Raw genomic sequence first — 18,225 nt, forward strand, 5'->3', positions numbered from 1 at the left:
TCACTCAGTGAAGAAGCCAGAAACTCAACCTCTAGGACACCACCAGCACTACAGACAACGGAATATGCAATATCAGCAACAACAGTCACCAACTAAACAGCAACAAAACTCCCCAAAGCATCATGCAGGGCCTTGGGTGATATTCAGAAACCTAGTCCAGATGCAGACGGGAAAACTCTCTGAAGAGGATGAGGTCTGTATTGGATTAACCCATCTTTAGGATGACGGTCGACACTTGAATGGGAGATGTGACTGGAGCCCGGAAAGACGCAGCTGTTTTCCTCTAGCTATCTCACGTCGCAAAGGCAGTGAGCCTCCTCAGCACGGGTTTCAGCACGGCCGCACGGCATGGGTCCTCGGTGAGGTTATAGAGCTTGTTAGCCAAACCAGCACTCTGAGGGACAGCCAACTCATGACTCTTCAGCCATACCGTATGCAGCCAAAAAATACTTCTAGTGTGGGGCTGGGCTGGGCTGATGGTTCAGGATCTTGTGGGGTTGTGTTAATGCAAGGGTCTACTCTTCCCCACAATGGAAAAGAAAGGTGGTGGCATCTGTAGGACACCCAGCTCTATTCCATCACACCAACAGTTGTTACCTGTGAGCTAGGAACAAGTCCTAGGGCCTCGTCCCTTCTGCTCTCTTGGGGACATGATGGTCCACAGCCATGTGGAGAAAACAATCAAGCTTCTGGAAAACAGCACAGCTACCCCGGTGCAGGTCTGGAAAGGGAATCAGAGCTTGGCTACCCAGGCCTAGGATACAAATCGAGCACTTGGCCCAATTTTCTGGTCCCAGATACCACACTGAATGAATGGCATCCCTGCTACCAGTAAATCCTTTCTGCACTCATGCCACCAACCATCATCTCTCGCTCACCATGCGCATCTTCTGAAGAGCGTGACATGGGGTGCTAACACTACCAGCTCTCCGTCACACATGAGAGCCACCCTCCTTCCTGCTTAAGAGCAATTTCTTCTAGTTCTCACCTCTTATACACACATGCCAGGTGTGAGAAGCTCAGCTCCAGCAGGGTGGAAAAATCCAATCACGGGCAGATTTGCCAAAAAGGAGGTGGGAGTGGTAAGGATAGAGGCAGGGTACTAAACCTGTCCAATGCTCCCGAGTGCCTCGTTATACTGATTTATATTTAGTTAATTGAGAAAATGACTCTAATTACACAATCCAAGCCCTAATTCAGAAAGGCCTGAGCTTTTTAGGGTTTCTACCTGCATCTTAAAAGGCATGATTTAAACCCTGTAGCTAACAGGCTGCCAAAGGCAAAGATTGGAAGGACCTGATGTCCTATCATGCCAAGAGGGTGAGGCTTGGCTAACTTCTCTCATTACCTGGTCTTTCCCCACTGACGTACAAGTTTGTTGCTGGGACATAAATCAAGGGAAAAGATGCAGGAAACCAGTCTCGTGCCCCATCAAAGGAGCCAACACTCGTTTTAATAGGACCACGCAGACAAGCCTAAATAGGGCACTTAACAAGCATATGTTTTCTGTTACACCAGCCCATATCTCTACACCCTACGTGCATCGCCGCTGGCAAAACTCTTTGTCCCTTGCTTGCCAGGCCTGCATACATGACACACAGAGCTAGAAAAGGGACCACAATACAATGTCAAAGTAACAAATATATGATCTTTTGGCAAGATCAGGCATTCAGAAAAAAAAAATCTATGTCTTAGCAATGGTATGAACCTTTATATGCAGCTATGGCACGTTCTAAAGTGAAGCACAGGCATCCCTGTGCCATTAACCTAGGCCACTATATCTACACAGCATGAGACCAAAGCACCAAACTCAGTCCATGACTGACCAGCTGCACGAAGACGAAGTAAAGGGTGAGGGCTCAGGTTGGGGCTATCTAGGCTTTTAGGAAAAATTCCACTATTTGAAAGAAGCTTGGCTTGATGGAGAGCTCGAGTCTCCCCAGACAACTACTCTAAGCTGAAAGCTCTTGAGAGACCAACTTTGACTGGGCTGGATCAGCCTGGGGATTGTCCAAGTGTTTTACACCATGAAGCAGACAACCATGGGAACCCCAGGCCACAGAAGTTATGCTCTTTACTCTGAGCCTTGACCATCTGTGCTCACTTAAACACTTTTTTGATAGAGGAGGGAATGCTAATCCCAACATCCTGCCCAAGTTGCACCAGGGGCAATTATTCTGTGCTTTGCAATATTCTCACAGTGGTTTAGACTGGTATTTTCCAATTCTTCCAATAAGGGTAAAGCTGTCTTCCAACACAAAAGGATTACACTGCCCCCGGAGAACACATTTCCTCTGGATATTGCTATCCAATACCACGCGCTGCTCCAGGCTGCCTGTAACGGACATTCAATCCCAGCATCACCCAAATTCAGGCTCCTACTTATACCTACAAGAGGTCCTCTCTGAAAAATCAGCTTGTCTATTGCTGACTTAGGAACTTTTTGGTCTTCTGTGTTTCTGAAGAGATACCAACTGAGCAGACAGCACACTTGCCTTCAATACAACCCAGGGACAGTAGAGCCAAATGCTATAAAATGCTTTAAATACTACAAAGGTTGAAATGACATTGGCCTGAAGAGCTCTCAATTCCAACTTCCTTCATGGAAAAACAAAACAAAAAAACCTCCAGCACTTTTGTTGCACCAAAATCATCTCCTGGCATTTCTGAGCAGCACACATGTTGTTACAATTATGACTGGACTGCTCGGCTCCGGCATAGGGAGAACGTTAAACCGGCACGCTGGCACCCATCAAAACATTTGAGAACTTCCAAAGTGGAACTGACACCATGGTAGTGGTTTATATCACACGTCAGAGAAAGGCTTCGTAACTCAGATCAAACAATTTAACTCTTGAGCTTCCTGTCTAGGGAGAGCAACCAAATGCTTGCCTGCCTATTGTTATTTCATATGGCTGTTTCATATGGCTTCCAGCCAGTTCACTTCATTTTGCAAGTTCATATGTTAAATATGGCTAGACCCAGCCAGAACTTCAGTGAGGGACCAGTAAGAGAACAGAAACTGCTGCTTCTAACACTAGCATCTTTTCTGGGAGCCAGGAACAGCACCAGCCATGCCAGGATGGCAAGCAAGGCCTTTTTTTTATTTAAGCCATTTTGTTGGCTATACACTTATTTCTTTCCAGGTAACTCAATGGTCCTAGAGTTGCCAAAAAAAAAGATCTTTGGACTTGTGAATTCTCATCTTTTTGGTTTGAGAAGTTTAGACAACAGTCTTACTGGTATCAGAGAAATGTGATCAGAAAGACTATTCCAACATTATTTTAGCCAACCAGAGGCCCACAATTGCATGCATTTGCTCCTTGCAAACAGGATCACAATTCAGCTCTTCCGTCAGCTGCTTTTATGTCTCCTGATGAGCTGAATAAAACTGTAACAAGGACCAGATCTATTTCCTAGAACTTTGATTTGAGGAGCAACCGGGGACAGTTTCAGAGGAAGGGATAAGAATGGTACAATTAAATTTGTATTGCACTCACTGGTATCCAGTTTTGAAAACCATAATCAGGTTGTTACAAGCTGCTCTATAACTGCAGGCAGAGCAAAGTTCAGTCCCATTTTTTTTTTTTCAGAATACAAAGCAACCTTTGGTTTTTAGAAGTCTTCCATCAAAGTAAGAGGGAATGCAGAATGTATCAGTAACAACACAGCAGTAAACTCAAAAGTTGCTTCTGAGCTTTCCAACCTCAATCAGCTCTAACCACAAGTGGCTTCTCTAGAAACAGATCTATCTTTCTCCTGTGCTTGGGAGATACTAGCAGAGATTTTCCAGTGCTGCTTTGGGCCAGTTAGCTGAAAGGATCCCTGCCGAGCTGTATCTTGCCATGTCTTTGCCTCATTCATTTTCATATTACCTGCAGAGCAAAGTCGCCAAGGGAAGTATCCGATCTGGTCTTTTATCATCTCCTGCAGGAAAAATAAGTCTTGGATACATGTATTAGTATCAGGTGTCACAACTGAAAGTAAACATACCGCATAGAAGATGCACTGATTTATTAATAAAATAAAATGAAATGTAGTGATACAGTTTTCCATTATTAAAGCCACTGAGACACTTAGTGCCCATTTATATACATGATGGTGTCATTCAGTGACCTATTCACAAGGCGTGACTGACAGGCTGAAGGTCAGGTATTACAGAAACCACTTCCACGGTGAAAGAAGTCTTCCTCCTTTACAAAACAGACATGAAAACCGTCCCCGAGGTTTGCAGCAGCGTCAGTCTATGGGAGAACTTTTTATGTCCTCTAGCTCAATTCCCAAGACTTCCTCCACTTGGAATGGCTTTTTAAAGCTTTTAGCAGCAGAGCAAACAGTTGAATTTCTTCTGGGGTATGAACCCATACTCGTTCTCCAGGCAAGAAAATGAGTTGAACCTACTTATTTCCAGTATACTGTGAGGATGATTTATTACAAGATCCTCAGCCGATTACTGGAGATTTGAGGCAACTATGACAGAGAAAAATATATATAATGAAACAATTGTAACATACTCTACTGTGTTTTTCTACTTCTACATCATATAATCTGGTATGTCTTAAACTTTGTTCCCCACCGCTTCTGTTTAATCACAGTTGCTCTGATTTCATAGGTATTCATGTTATCAATATACAGTTTTGCAGGCTCTAGCATTTTCTGAAAAAAAGCAAAATAAACTAGAAATACTTCAACTGACTTTACATTTTTTCTCTATATGTGAATTTGTTATAAATCAGGTGCAAAAAAAAAGCCTCACCTGCAAATACAATTAAAGTTCTTACTTCAATTTCAGAGAATTAAAAAACCTTGAAAACTAATCCCTTATGGATACAAAGCACGATAAATATCATATCGCAGTTTGCAGGGGACAGAATATGCCCTAAACCAGAATTAGCTGCACTTTTCCCCCTACAGAGAGGTACCATCCCCTCTTGTACACTGCTTGGAACAGGTATGTGTGATATGTGTATGCATAAAGCCTTCAGAAAAGAAAACATACTGCTTGCCTCCGGGTATCCCGTTTCAGCAAGGTACAAAGCACCATGAAGAGTTTGGCATTAGAAAGAGAACCTAAAACTAAAAGTGTAAAGGCAAATGATGAACCCGAAATGAGAGTCCTGTTAAAAAATAAAAAATAAAATGAAAGCAAAATTCAAGAGAGAAATAAAGTGCACATTACTGGCACTGCAGAAGCTCAGAGATAACATACAGAATGCAAGCCCATAGCAGGTATATCTTCTGTAACAGGCTGGCTTATCTGAATATAGTCGTCATGTATCAGAGCAAGCTGGGTGGTCGTCTGCAGTCGCCGTCGCTGCTTGAGTTGGGCTGTCCATATTGGAGAGGGACTTGCTCTGGGAGCTTTCACACTGCACTGACTGTTCAGAAATAGCAGGGGAAGCAGCAGTACGTTCAGCACTCCCATTCCCTCTTGCTGTAGCACCGGGTGTAGGGCTTTCTTTAGCCATCCTGGCATGATTTTGTGACTGGCTAGCTTGTCTCCCCACTTCTGCCTCCTGCTGCTGCAGCATCCGTTCCACCTCTATCTCAAGTTCCAGACTTTCCTCATCAGCCTCCACTTCCAGCTGCTGCATTAACTCCTCCAGCTTCCTGGCCTTGCGGAGTTCATTCTGCTGTATGATTGTGCACAGGTGCTCTGTGAGATGCTCCTTAATCTCCGTCTTGTGTTGCAGGTCCAGCTTGGCTGCCACGTATTCCGACTCCGCCTTATCATACCGTTTCCTGCAAAACCATCATCATTTCTAGTGGATTAGTTCTCAAGGCACTTCGGTCTTACACACAGACAGACACTTGAAGCATCTGCGAAATGCAATCTCCTCTGCAATGCATTATGCCAAGCTATTTCATGACATCCTGCTACATTATTCAAAGGGAAGAAATGCAAGTAGATCAGACTTCCCCTTGGCACATCAGACTCCACTGCTGCTGCATTCCAAGAGTTAAACCCCTTGTCTGAGCTCTACAAACTCAATCGCACACAAGCAGTTTTACTGCCCAATTTAAGGGATGCAGATCTAGTATCAGAAAGAAATCACCAAAAACCATAGCGGCTTCACATATTCCAACAAACACCTACCTAGTGAAAACTAAAATATCACAAATCAGTTTTGTATTTCTCTGATCCAACATCTATTCAATGGATGCAGATGCCACAACACACATTTATGCTTAAATGCGGTCCAGAAGTACACTTTTCCTGTCACCCAAAAATACACAAAATTATGAGCAGCACAGATGACATCAACAGTGATCGCAATTTTTGCGCTGCAACAGATGTAGATTATTGTATTGCAATCCCCCCAGCATACACGTCCTGCCAGTTTGCAGTTCCTGTCATGACAAATATAGCAAAAAGGAAATATTCCAAATATTTGAGGTCAACATATCCAGGCTAGCTAGCTCTTTAATGGTTGCTGTCCGCACCACTGATGTTTCTTGAACTACATTCGGTGAACTTTCGTATTAATTCTGATTTAACTAATAGGAAGATAGATGCAAACTTGCTGACTAGGAAAAAGAACATGCATGTAATGTATATTATGGAGCATTCACAAATCTAATGTTAGTAAAATAAACATTCTACAAAATCACTATTGAAATATCTGTTTAAACAAAGCAACAGAAAGATGACAGGCCTTTAGTTTAGAGAATGAGGAGGAAATAATACATGGAAAAGCATTCCCAAATATGTTTCACTACATAGTAACCACAAAACTCTTACCTTGCTGTCAAGGCTGTGTCTACAGTGGGCAAAAAAATGCCCACCTACATTTCCCTAATAATCATGTCAAGATTTCTCTGGGCACTGTATGTGAAAGGGAGGAGTTAACACTACAGTGGAAGCTTCTGCATAATTAAACAATTCAGGTCGAACCTGTACATCTTATTTATGAAAACTCCATTCCACAACGATTCTCCGATACCCTTGTGTGTTCAGAGCTATTAATATTGCACATCTTGACCCACTGAAATAATTTGGCTTTAGCCCCAAAACATATGTTGAAGGCTGAACAAGTGCTTAAAAAGATACTGTATAGAAGCACATCAGCCTTGGCTCATAATGCATGAAACCCACAACACTGAAGTTTCCAAAACTTCCTCTCTCAGAAAATAAATGACTTCAGAAGTTTGCTAAAGTCATTAAGCATATTGGAAAGTTTAGTTGATTCTCCCTACCAGCATCCCTTTTTGTCATCTTCATTTAAAATTGCTTCCCAAAAGCCAAAGCTGCTTGTTATATGTTCTTCTACTACAAAAAATTTCAAATAGGCACATTGTTATAAGATTTAGATAAAGAAATTTCCGAGAGTATTTAATGCTTTTAGAAACCAGAGTTAAGCCTACAAATACACCAGAAATGCTTTTCCTCTTGAAGATACGAAGTTCAGTATGTAAAAGTACTGAGCTAGTGAAACTACAGTTAATCTTAGATATCTCAAATGATAATTAGGCAAAGGAAAATCTTATTTTTTAGTTGCCACTGGTATTTTTTTAAACACTAATTACCCTGTTTATTGGCCTGTGGTCAATGTACAGCAGACGTCATAAGGAGAAATACACATTTAACACATTAAATCGTGAAACAAAAACCGCAAGTGAACATTTCCATTTTATTAAACGGCTACATAAACACACTGATGTTGATCTACTGATGTTGCGGTTTACCCACAACTAATAGGGTGTTCCAATTAATTTCTTGCATTTAAGGAATTCATCAGAAGCAGAGTGATTAAAGGCACATTGTGAAGAGTAGAAGCTCACTTCTTCCTTCAGTTTTTGGTCCCAGTTCCAACAGCACTTCAGCACTATTATGTATGTTTCAAGCTTAATTGGTCCCATTGATTCCAAAAGGACCAGAGCTGTCATCAACAGGCAAGTTTCCCCAAAATGGACGTTCATTTTAGGACTTAAAAGAGTGAAACTCTTTCCCCCGAGAAGAAATAAACAACCTTGAAACAATAAAGCAGGGTTTATGCACAACTGCACCATTAAAGCAGCAAATACATCCACTGACAGCACAAAACTGGAAAGCACAACCTGCAATCAGGAAACCTACTTCAGCTTCCAGACACCAAACGGGAAGGAAAAAAAAAAAAAAAAAAAAGGAAACAAAAAGAACACTTCAAGAGTTAAAAGTTCCCCATTGTCCATTTTGTCTATATGATTACAATGTAATGCCACTATTGCCTCAGCAACAGGAAACTGCATTTTATCCCTCCGCTGCCTGCCTGTCACTTACCGGGCATAGGAGTAGTCTAAGCTTGCCTGATCAATTCTGTTCCGCAGGATTCCAATGTCAGCGGATACCAGGTCATCCAGAGCTTGTAACTCCTTCTGAATCCTCTTTAGTTTCACTGTTTCAGCTTGAGTTCTTCTGGATCTGCAAAGGGAAGATGCTTTTTATAATTTGGCTTTGCAAGTGTCTTTTCTTGGCATAATCCATCTCACTTCATTTGCAGAGCAACAGCCGCCTTTAAGAGCTACTCCAAAAGTCTCTCCTTCGTGGTTTAAGACTTTTGATCTTTTTTAATATCCACAGGGATCTAAAATGCCTGCTATTAAAGGACTAAGGCAAAATTACGTAATGACTGTAATCAAAGTGCCTCAAATGGATTGTGTTTCTTCACTGTGGAAACACACAAGAAACTGCTGTATCTAAGTAGTTCTCAGTGTAAGGAAACAGGAAATGGCGGGGGGAGTGTGTGTGGGTATTTAGTCCTGCAAATATCCCCTTTCAAAGAAGCCCAGTTAGTAAGGGCCAAAGAGTCACCTAACCTAAACTTGATTTCCATTTTGCAAAATTATTCCCAACAGGCCTAGCTAAATCCCAATGAAGTCAATGGAAAATTGTACATCAAACACAAAGAATTTCAATCAAACCCTGTATAACCTTTTTCAACTCAGGCCATTCATTCCTAAGTTTTGAAAACGAAATGTTGCTAAGGGCAGCAAGCTTTGATGGATTTCACTCCAAAGCAAGCTAAGGAACTTTCAACAAGTTTTTTTATGCCAGGTCACTAGGCTATCATGCATTACCACTAGCAAAGCCATAGTTTTCAGTCACTACATTATATCCCCAATAAAAAAGAGATGAAAAGGAAGATTTAGATGTATAGGAATTGATATCACTTCTCACTAGACCAACTGATGCAGATGGAGAGAACGAGACATTCTGTAGCACTGCTCTGAGCCCGAAGGTATCTGAAGCTCAGACATTACTTCCTAGGCATCACCCATCGAGACCTCCTCTATGTTCTTAGGCTCTGCCTCCAGGAGGAGGAAACCAGGCTGGGGGTCACTCCACGTTTACTTTCCTTCCGTGACCCAGGCCAAAGACGGGCTTTTTATCTCTACCTGGCAGAGGAATGAAAGTCTCTAGAACCTCAGAGGAGACCTTTTACACAGCACTGGCTGGTTGCATTCACCTTTACTTTGCCAAGAGCTCCAATGCGCAGAACACCTGGGAGAATCTGTCAGCCTGAATGCTTAATGCCTCAATCCTTGATCCAGTGTTATCACCACCTCTGATGTCCCTCCCTACAAATCCTGCCTTATCTTAAAGCCTGGTCTCCTGAAGAGCCAGAGCTAAGAATTATGATAATGGATGCAATTCTATATTTACTTCCATCACCAGTGGTAACTGGCTTCTTAAAGTTGACTGTCTTATCCTTCAACACCTCTCGTACTAGTAAGACTCAAAAGCCCAGAGACAATTCACTGTTATTTATCTTCATAGCTAGGAATCACATCAAGCTGCCTAAAATCCATGGCAAGCAACAGACATCAGCTGATTCTCTTAATTCTGTAACATCTTTTCCATCTGTGCCTGAAGCTGCAGTCTTGTAGGTGGAAAATGCCTAAATTGAACTTCTCAGACAACAAGGGGCAACGCCAATCACATTCACTATGGAGCAGTTTATGTAGCACATAGACATGAGGAAAAAGTGAAATTTGCCAAAAAAAAACCACACACACAAAAAAACCAACTGATTGCAGATGAAAAGCAGCTCCTTCCTCAGCCTCAGCCCACATTGCAGCATGGCCCCTCACCTCTCAGCAATAGCTTTGGCCAGGAGGGCTTTCTTGCGTTTATTCTTCTCTTCTATCAGCCGCTGTTCCTGCTGGAGGATTTCCCATCGTGATTTCTCCTGCCTGTTCGGTGACAAGAAGATCATCAAAATTAGTAAGTTCATTTCTCTCCTTGTTTTCTGTACCCTAGATGACACAAGTATATCCACTCTCACAATTCCTTTACTACCCACCTGCCCTCAATGTCGAAGGAGCAACAAGTCAGTGTTTCGGTTCCAACGCAAAATGAATCATCCATAAGAAAAGTCATTTGGGCTAATAAAGTTTTTCTAAAAGAAATCTGCTGATCAGAGTTAAGATTTTCCTAAGCAGAAAAGCTGGTGTGGTTAATTCAGCTTCATGAGAAAAGGGAACATATGGGACTTTTCATTAAAGGAATGTGTTTCCCCATTAGGTAGAAGCAGTTTCAAGTTCCTTGCTATCTGCTGTAAGTTATCTACTCAGCCTGTCAGTGCAGTCTTTTCCTCCCGCCTTCATTTAGGAAGGATTTTTCTATAAAACAGAGTATTTTATGTGTGTGCAACCCCCAAACAATTACAGAGACAAAGCTGAAGGTAAGATACAGTGAAAAATGAGCAACAAAGAACAGGAATTCACTTATACCACGAGGGAAAGAGTTGCACAGAATCTATTTCCTAAGCTACATCTACTAAGAGATAAAACCAATCTCAGGACAGTTTGTGCAGTAAGTAAGCACTACTCTGCAGAATTAAAGAAAAACAAAAACTGCTTTGCTGCTTTTCCACCTTGTAGCATTTGGAAATCCCTGTTCCAAGGTCTTGCTTAACTTAAAAATACCAAAATATCTCACCTACATTTATTTTCACAATCACTTCAGCACAAGATTCCTCTTTAGACTTCTTACTACCCTAATTCCTAAAACCTCACACAGAGATATAGCTTTAAGATTTAAATCCACATTGCATAGGCGGAGAAATCTGGCAGCTTCAGGTGACAGCAGGAGCTGCTTCGCTCAAGATGCATTTGTGTGAAACGGGAGCTCCCGGAGCTCTTTGAGTCCTGAATCCGGGAGGAACCACGTGCTGCTTCACCTGCTGGGCACTGCCAGCTGCCACAGGTCTGCCTCGCTGGTGGGCAGCACTGCCAGCCCCTTCCGAGAGCCTACAGAGGTAACTGGCTCACAAAAACACAGCCCTGTGCACCACACTTGGAAATTGCTGAGCCCCGATTTGCGAAACCATCGGTGCTGTAGCACACTGGCCAACCAGCTGCTTGTGACAGCAGATTGTAAGAGGCAGGAAAGTTTGGAGCTGCAAAAGGCATCGAGGCAGGAGTAGCACTGTTGAGAGCTTTAAAAATAAAATATGCCCTAGAATGAGAATTCATTCCTCCTTTGGCCATTCTCACTTGGCTTTGTAGACAGGAGAATAAAGGGAATTCTATATAAAACTGTGTGCCTACTAGGAGAGGAAAGAAAATTAGCACTTGGATACAGATAGGAAGAAAAACTCCAAGAGGTAACAAGAAGCCATTGCATATGGGATATACGTTACTCCCTAGCCCTAAGACAACATTTTCCTTTTGCATGCTACTATCTGCATGCTGGAATGAAGTAATTGCCACATTTGATCAGTCAATTCCCAGCCTGATAAGCTCTGTATTCTCTCCCTTCCTCTCACAAGGACCATTTTGATGCTTCTGACAGAGACAGACAAGCTACTGGGGGGATGATGCATGGGGCTGTGAGCCTCAAAATAGCCTCATCTTGAATCAAGGAAAGCTGAGGACTGCTTGAACCTGAAGTTTAAGCTCCTTACCAACACTTTCAACATGAATAAATTTCTTGCTGTATTTTGAAGGGAAACAAAATTAGAGATCTACTTCCAAAAGGGCCTTTTGTTGTGGAATGTGGTCCATTTACCCAACATGACATCAGTGAGACTGGGTCTTTATAAACCATTAAGACAGACTCATATTTTGGAGATTTTCTGATTTACAGCCCCACTGCTGCAGGAATTTACGTGAAGATAGTATAGTGTATATCTGCACGAATTAGACTACATAGGATCAGATTTAACCCAAGGAGAGACAAAACAGAGGTTCAACAGGGAGGCAACAACCTTCCTAAGAGATGTAGCAAAGTTCAATACCCAGTTTCATTTTACTGCACAGCAAAAGAATGAATCAACACAGAATAAAATCAATCCCTTGATTTTACCGACTTACTAACAATTCCACTTTCTTTTTCTCCGCTTTCAAGTTTGGCTTTGCAGGGAGGTTCTGGGCATTTTCATTGCTACTACAGGGGTCCCCCAGCCTCAGTTCCTTTTGCTGCTCTTGGCTGTCATGTTGCCTTTGGTCTCCCTTTGAAGAGGCATGAGTTGGTGCCACAGGCTGTTGAGGATGACAAGACTTGCGTTCTGGTACGGAAAGCAGCTGCTCGGGAAGAGCAGAGGTGGCTCCATCCTGCACTCCCAGTTTCTGACACTGCTCCTGGAGGGCTTTTTCTCGCTGCAGCTGCTGCCGGCTCTTATTTGTGGTGTGGGGGCGGCGCGGCGGCTCCGAGGATTCAGACAACTCTACCAGGGGGTGAGGAGAAGAAACAGAATTAACCTGAAGTCATAAGATCAAAAACAGACTCTGAAGTAGCTTTTCCAGGAAAGCAAACTAACCAGGGCAAAAACAGCCTAAGGAAAAGGCACACATGTGCTGTAGGAAGGCACAGCAGAGAACCCAGGTACCTGGAAATGTTTTGTTACTCTAATAAGGAGACTGAGATGACCTGAGCATCTACAAACAGGGTAGGGAGAGACAGAGGGTGCAGAGCAGGGGACTAATGGAGGGACAGACTGAGACAGAGGCTGAAGAAGGACCTTTTATTATCTGAGGGTTTATAAAGTGAGCTGGAGAGTAAACAAGTGGAGGGTAAGGACAGGGAGCTGGAGGGAACAGAAAGGCGGCAGAGGGGCTAGAGGGAAGGCTGGTGCAGGGAGCACGGAGAGATGGGGAAGCCAAGGACAGAGGCCAAGGAACTGCACAGAGAGACCATGGCAGAGATACAGGGAGGCAGAGAGAGGAAAACGGGACAGGTCGACAGGACGGATGGTAGCAGAAAGCTGCAAGAATAGAGGGAAAGGGCAAAGAGAGGGGAAAGCTAAGGGCAGAGATGGGAAGGCCGGGTGAATGGATGTGGGGGGGAATGGGAAGCCTGGACGCGGGGAGCTGGGGGGATGGATGCAGAGGGCTGGAAATGTTAAGGGGAAGGGCCGGGAGGCGGAGGGGACACGCAGAGCAGCCGAGGCAGATGCGGGGGGACAGGCCCGGCCGCGGCCGTACCTGGGCGCAGGCCCCGCAGGCGCCGCAGCTCCTCCTGCGAGAAGCCGGCCCAGGCCCCGGCGCCCGCCATGGCGCTTCCTCCTTCCGCCGGCGGCGCCGCGCAGGCCCCGCGGCTGCCCCGCCACCGCCGCCCGCCCGCCGCAGGCGAACGCCGCGGCCAGCCCGGCGCGGGGGGCCTCGCGTCTCCACGGCAACGCGGCGGGGCGGGAAGATGGCGGGCCGGGGGGCAGGGCGGGGATGGCGGCCTTGGGGCAGCATCTATGTGTTTTAGCTGCCGCCCGTGTCCCCGCGTGGAAACTGGCTGCCAAGAGCAAGCCCGCGGATACCGGCTGCGCCTCGTGTCGGGCTGACTCCAGATCTCCGTCTCGAGCTTTAGTTCTTTCCTCTTTTCCAAGTTTTAATGCTACAAACAAACAACAACATAACAAAAAAGAGCCATATTCTCTTTATTGCAGACATAAAACTCCCATGTATTTTATAGGAAAAAAAAAGTATAAAGACTTCGGAGCTGTTAACTGCATCACTGTAGGCGAAGCAGCTCCGATTTTACCAGTGTCCGTGGGCTGCCGGTTGGATTCCGAGCCTGCGGGAGCGGCTTCATGGCAGCCGGGTCGTCTCCCGGGGCCGGGGCCGGGGCGCGCGGTGCCCCTGGCTGGTGACCGGGCTGCGCCGTAACAGGGCCCGGTGCGACTGCCGCCCGGGGAGAAAGGATCCTCCCGGCAGCTGGGCTTGGGGCAAGGACAAGGGTAAGGGAGGAGAGGCCCCGTCTTTTCCATTGCTGCCTCAAAGGAGGCATGGTGAATAACGCAGATCAAGAAGAAGAAGCAACAACCCCACAATCCCAAACTATCTTTTAAGTCTAGGGCTGGATTTGACTCCTCCGTGTTTTTATGATTGAAAAACTGCTATCTCATGGGTACCCAGAGACCTCCATGACTGGTGCATCCTTTTATTTTTGTCGTTTTCGGTTGTTTTGTTTCCTAAGAGCCAAAGAAGCTCTTCCTACAAGGGGCTGCCTGCCTTACCTACCTTTAACCGCGCTCTCCTCAGCACCGCTCACACTGCAGCAGTAACACGCAAAGCCACGTGTGCAGGGTGAATCACCAGCATCCTTATTGTGGAAGTGTCTGTGGCTGATCCCGTGCTTAACGCTCCAGGAAGCTTCCAAACCTGAGAGGAGTGATTTAATTCCTTAGCGTGGCGCTGAAAGCAAGAGCGCACTTGAGGCCGCCAACACCCCTGCACTGAACTCTTAACTCTTCCACAGCCCATTAAGGCAATGAGGCTTTCCCTGTTGTGCAATGGGCTGTGGATTAGATCCTGCCTTGGGGCTAGTTTCAACACTGGCCTCTCTTTTCCCGGTTTCTTAACTGGCTGGATATCCCTGCAGGCTGAGCGCTATCCATTAGGAAATGCCAGGCATAGAAACCAAGGTGGAAATGAGCCCAGCTGAGTGCAGACCCCCTCAGCCCCGATCCAAAGCGGTGCACAAATGTGTGCTTAGCCTCAGGCGAGTGCTAGCGCCCTGATCTTTAATTGCCACGAGGCCTGGCGCCGCTCTGCTCCTGACTGCATCAGGCGCCCAGAGCGCAGCCGGCGGCAGGATGATGTCTCCGGAGGGGGGTAATTGTGGGCGTTTGCCCCTCGGCTGCTTTATTCAGGGGGGTAATTGTGGGCGTTTGCCCCTCGGCTGCTTTATTCAGGACACGCGAAATCGCAGCTAGTGAATCGAACCTCTGTGCGAAGGCAGCCCCGGCGCCGTCTCACCGCAGCCTTCCACGCGGCAGCGGGCTGGCCCGAGCGTTTCTGCAGAAACGCCTCCCGAGCCCCAAAATTCCTTCCGATCAAAGATTCCTTCTCAGCTGAGAGTAGATGAGTCTTCCCTGTTTTCACTTGGGATCTTGCAACTGTAAAATAAATACGTTTTTACAATCTGCATAGCAAATATGCTCACGATTGCTCCCTCTCTCTCTTTGAAAAGTTGTTGCATATTGAGGCAAATCAGGGACCTTCCTTTCTGTCCTCACTCAGGGTATTTAAGATTAATTTGCCGTACAAAAATATTCCCTGGTAATTCCTTGTCTCAAGATGTTTTTATGAAAATGGTTGTCCATCCCTATCTATACAGAATTCAAATCTGGGAAAATAACATCATTTTCAGAAAAAAAAAAAAAGTTTAAATAAAATAAAATTCATCCTGTCCGCAAATATCCTGAAGCCTATAAATTTTCCACTTTAGATGGCATAGGCAGAGCTGAACGTATACTGGTAATTATTTTTCAATAGCTAAAGAAATATTTTTGTTGCTAATAATTTTTAAAAGATACTTCATAAATATATAAAAATAGAGAATACTTTCTAAAAAAACAAGCATCGCATGACAGCTGTTTAATACTTTTAATTGTATCACTCAGCCAATGTGAAAGGTGTAGTTCAAACATTTACACAGAAAAATTAGAAAGCAGTTGCCTTAATTATAACCATTTGGATTAAAAATTACAATCTCACTGTCAAAACAGTTGATAAAACTAGAGATTTGAAGAGAAATTTGCTAAATATTTGTTATTTTTGGCCTAGGGTGGATTATTAGAACCACTGCTCTAAACAAATCAAATGTCATCAAACAAATTTATTGTTGTTAAATGCTCAAGTGAATGAACTGGGGTTGTTTAGTCTGGATGGGATAGGATTGTGGGGGAGAAGACATGATAAGAGCCTTTAAATATCTAAAACGCAGCTGTAAAGAGGCAGGGATAATCAGTTTTCAGAGTCCAGGGTGAATAGGTAAAGCAAGCGAGATGGGCTGGACACTAGGAAGGGCTTCTTCCCATTTAGGGTAGCTAACCAGCGAACATATTGGCCTGGGAAGTGCCTGGAGTCTCCATCAGCAGATGTTTTTAAGGGCAAACATCTGCCGGGCAAGGCAGAGGCAGGGTCAGCGCAGCCCGCGATGCCGGGACACGGTTTTCAGCGGGTTTGGTTGTGCGGATCCCCGGAGCTCCTCGGAGAGCCCGGGCTGTTGCACCCCGCTGATGGCCTTGCTGGGCTCTGCCGTCCTGGGAGCCCGTTCGAGGCACCCACGTGCCCGTGAGGATTTGCAGGCTCCCACCTGGGAGCCGCATGGGGCTGTCTTGCAACACGTGTCCCAGCCCTGCTCCTCATGCCTTTGCACCTCCGCTCGGAGGCCTTGGCCACAAATATGTGCTACAGTTTGGAAGGCTTTAAGGTGAAACATTGCTTCTTTCCGGCAATAAAGTTCACAAAATGTTGATGCTTTCACGCTGCAGCAAGAAGATTTAAAACCCAGTGTGTTTACGGGTGTCCTTTAGGGAAGAACTTTTATATGTTGAGACTGGATTTGGAGGAGGTTTTCCAAGGAGTGCTGAGCTGCAGAGTGCTTGGCTCCTACTGAGACTTTAGAAACAACTTCTTGTGACCTTAGAAAATCACCCTTGTAAATTGGTAGCTCCCTTTCAAAATGTTCAAGCTGTGGTTCAGTACCTTCTCTGCGAGTGCTTTATTTAGTTTAAAAGCAGTGTAATGACTGCACCTAGCTGGTGCACACAAGACCCAAGAGGGCCACAAGATCTCATGAAGATTCCCAAAAGTGAGTGTCTAGAGCCTCAAAAATCTGCCCTTCAGGCTCTAAATAAGCAACCTGCTGGCCAAAGATGCTTAGCAGCAGCTAGTTTCTGCACTGAGGTGTCCGGGGTAGTTACACGGAGATGGATCTGTGCTAGATGTGAACACTGATTTCACAACAGGTCTCAACAGCTAGCAGCAAATTAATGGTTTAATAAAGAAAGCTCTGACTAAAAGAACGGCAGCCAAAATCAGGCTCTTTACCGCTACAGCAGCAAAGCGAAAACAAGGTTGAGGGGTTGTCCTGAGGGCTTGAGGACTTGAGTTGAAGAGGAAGAGCTTTTAATACAGCGAGATAAATGCTTTGCACTTCGGTGCTTGAGCTTGACCAGTGACAAAATATTTTGTTGTGCTTTGAGACTATTTAATCCTAAAAAGAGCCAAAAACAAACAAACAAACGAACAAACAAAAAACAAAACAAAAAAACCCACCACATTTCTTCTTCCAATTTTAGGCCCGTTGGAAAAGGAAAAATCCTGTTTCACACTAAATGATCTTCATGAAGGCAGACTGCTTCAGCCTCAAAATGCTGAAGTGAAACATTTTGATATTTGAGGAATGAAAGAAGAACTTGGCTTTTCTATTCAACTACCACATCTCGTCTTTGTGAATCATTCTGGTTGCCTTTGGGCTTTTTTTTTTTTTTTTTCCTCTGCATATTCCTGTACATTTAAATTTTCTTTGAAATCCTACCTGAATTTCAAGGAACTTGTGGAGTCCTTAGGACCAGCCACCCTGAAACACACACACAGCAAAACCGTCAAGGGGCTGTCCGCGCGGTCGTTTAACCTGTGCACCACAAAAATTCAGATGCCATCTTCGCTCCTGCAAAATATTAAGACAGGCATGTAAGATGTGGCCGAGTGATTAAGCGTGAGCAGCTCGTAATGGTTTCCAGATTCCCCTCGTAGCAGGAGGAAAAGCTCCACAATTCCTGTCCACGGGCTCGCCGGCGGGGAAGCTGAAGATGAACCGAGAAGGATGAGCAGATATCCCGAATTCCCCAGCTGAGCACAAGCTGGCATCACATTGTAGTCCAACATGGCCTGAAAGATTTCGGAAAAGCAGGATTATTTCACCAGCAGACTGTGTCTGCATCATCCCCGTGGCAACACCTGTGTGCCTGCGACTGGGAAGCCCTTAAGAACACGTGGTGAGACTTGGGCTGCATTTTT

At 44.8% G+C, this 18,225-nt stretch overlaps 1 protein-coding gene and 1 long non-coding RNA gene across 2 annotated transcripts in view; both read right to left on the reverse strand.

Annotated features, from left to right (window-relative positions):
* Positions 1–2,240, reverse strand: part of LOC148594724 (uncharacterized) — a 49,542-nt gene extending 47,302 nt beyond the window's left edge. The window contains exon 1 of the long non-coding RNA XR_015913340.1: positions 2,111–2,240. This is a non-coding gene — a long non-coding RNA (uncharacterized LOC148594724). The remainder of the gene's footprint in view (positions 1–2,110) is intronic.
* A 2,911-nt stretch (positions 2,241–5,151) lies between these two features.
* Positions 5,152–13,492, reverse strand: GORAB (golgin, RAB6 interacting). The gene is made up of 5 exons (XM_088524428.1): positions 13,408–13,492; positions 12,302–12,650; positions 10,072–10,173; positions 8,261–8,401; positions 5,152–5,742 (listed from the first exon to the last, which is right to left on the reverse strand). The coding sequence occupies exons 1-5, from the start codon at positions 13,475–13,477 to the stop codon at positions 5,271–5,273; spliced, it is 1,134 nt and encodes a 377-aa protein (XP_088380554.1). The 5' UTR covers positions 13,478–13,492; the 3' UTR covers positions 5,152–5,270.
* Between the last annotated feature and the right edge of the window lie 4,733 nt (positions 13,493–18,225).

Source organism: Tinamus guttatus, unplaced genomic scaffold (assembly GCF_059628265.1).
Source record: "Tinamus guttatus ecotype Peru unplaced genomic scaffold, ASM5962826v1 Tinamus_guttatus_pri_ptg000211l, whole genome shotgun sequence".
NCBI classification, from domain to species: domain Eukaryota; kingdom Metazoa; phylum Chordata; class Aves; order Tinamiformes; family Tinamidae; genus Tinamus; species Tinamus guttatus.

What these genes read in the sequence shown, in the direction of transcription:
- GORAB (XM_088524428.1), bottom strand. Translation starts at nt 13,477, where the DNA reads ATGGCGGGCGCCGGGGCCTGGGCCGGCTTCTCGCAGGAGGAGCTGCGG. An exon ending in GCCAAAGCTATTGCTGAGAG is followed by an intron (nt 8,402 to 10,071) that starts GTGAGGGGCCAT and finishes TTCCCTTTGCAG; the next exon opens with ATCCAGAAGAACTCAAGCTG. An exon ending in TTAGACTACTCCTATGCCCG is followed by an intron (nt 5,743 to 8,260) that starts GTAAGTGACAGG and finishes ATGGTTTTGCAG; the next exon opens with GAAACGGTATGATAAGGCGG.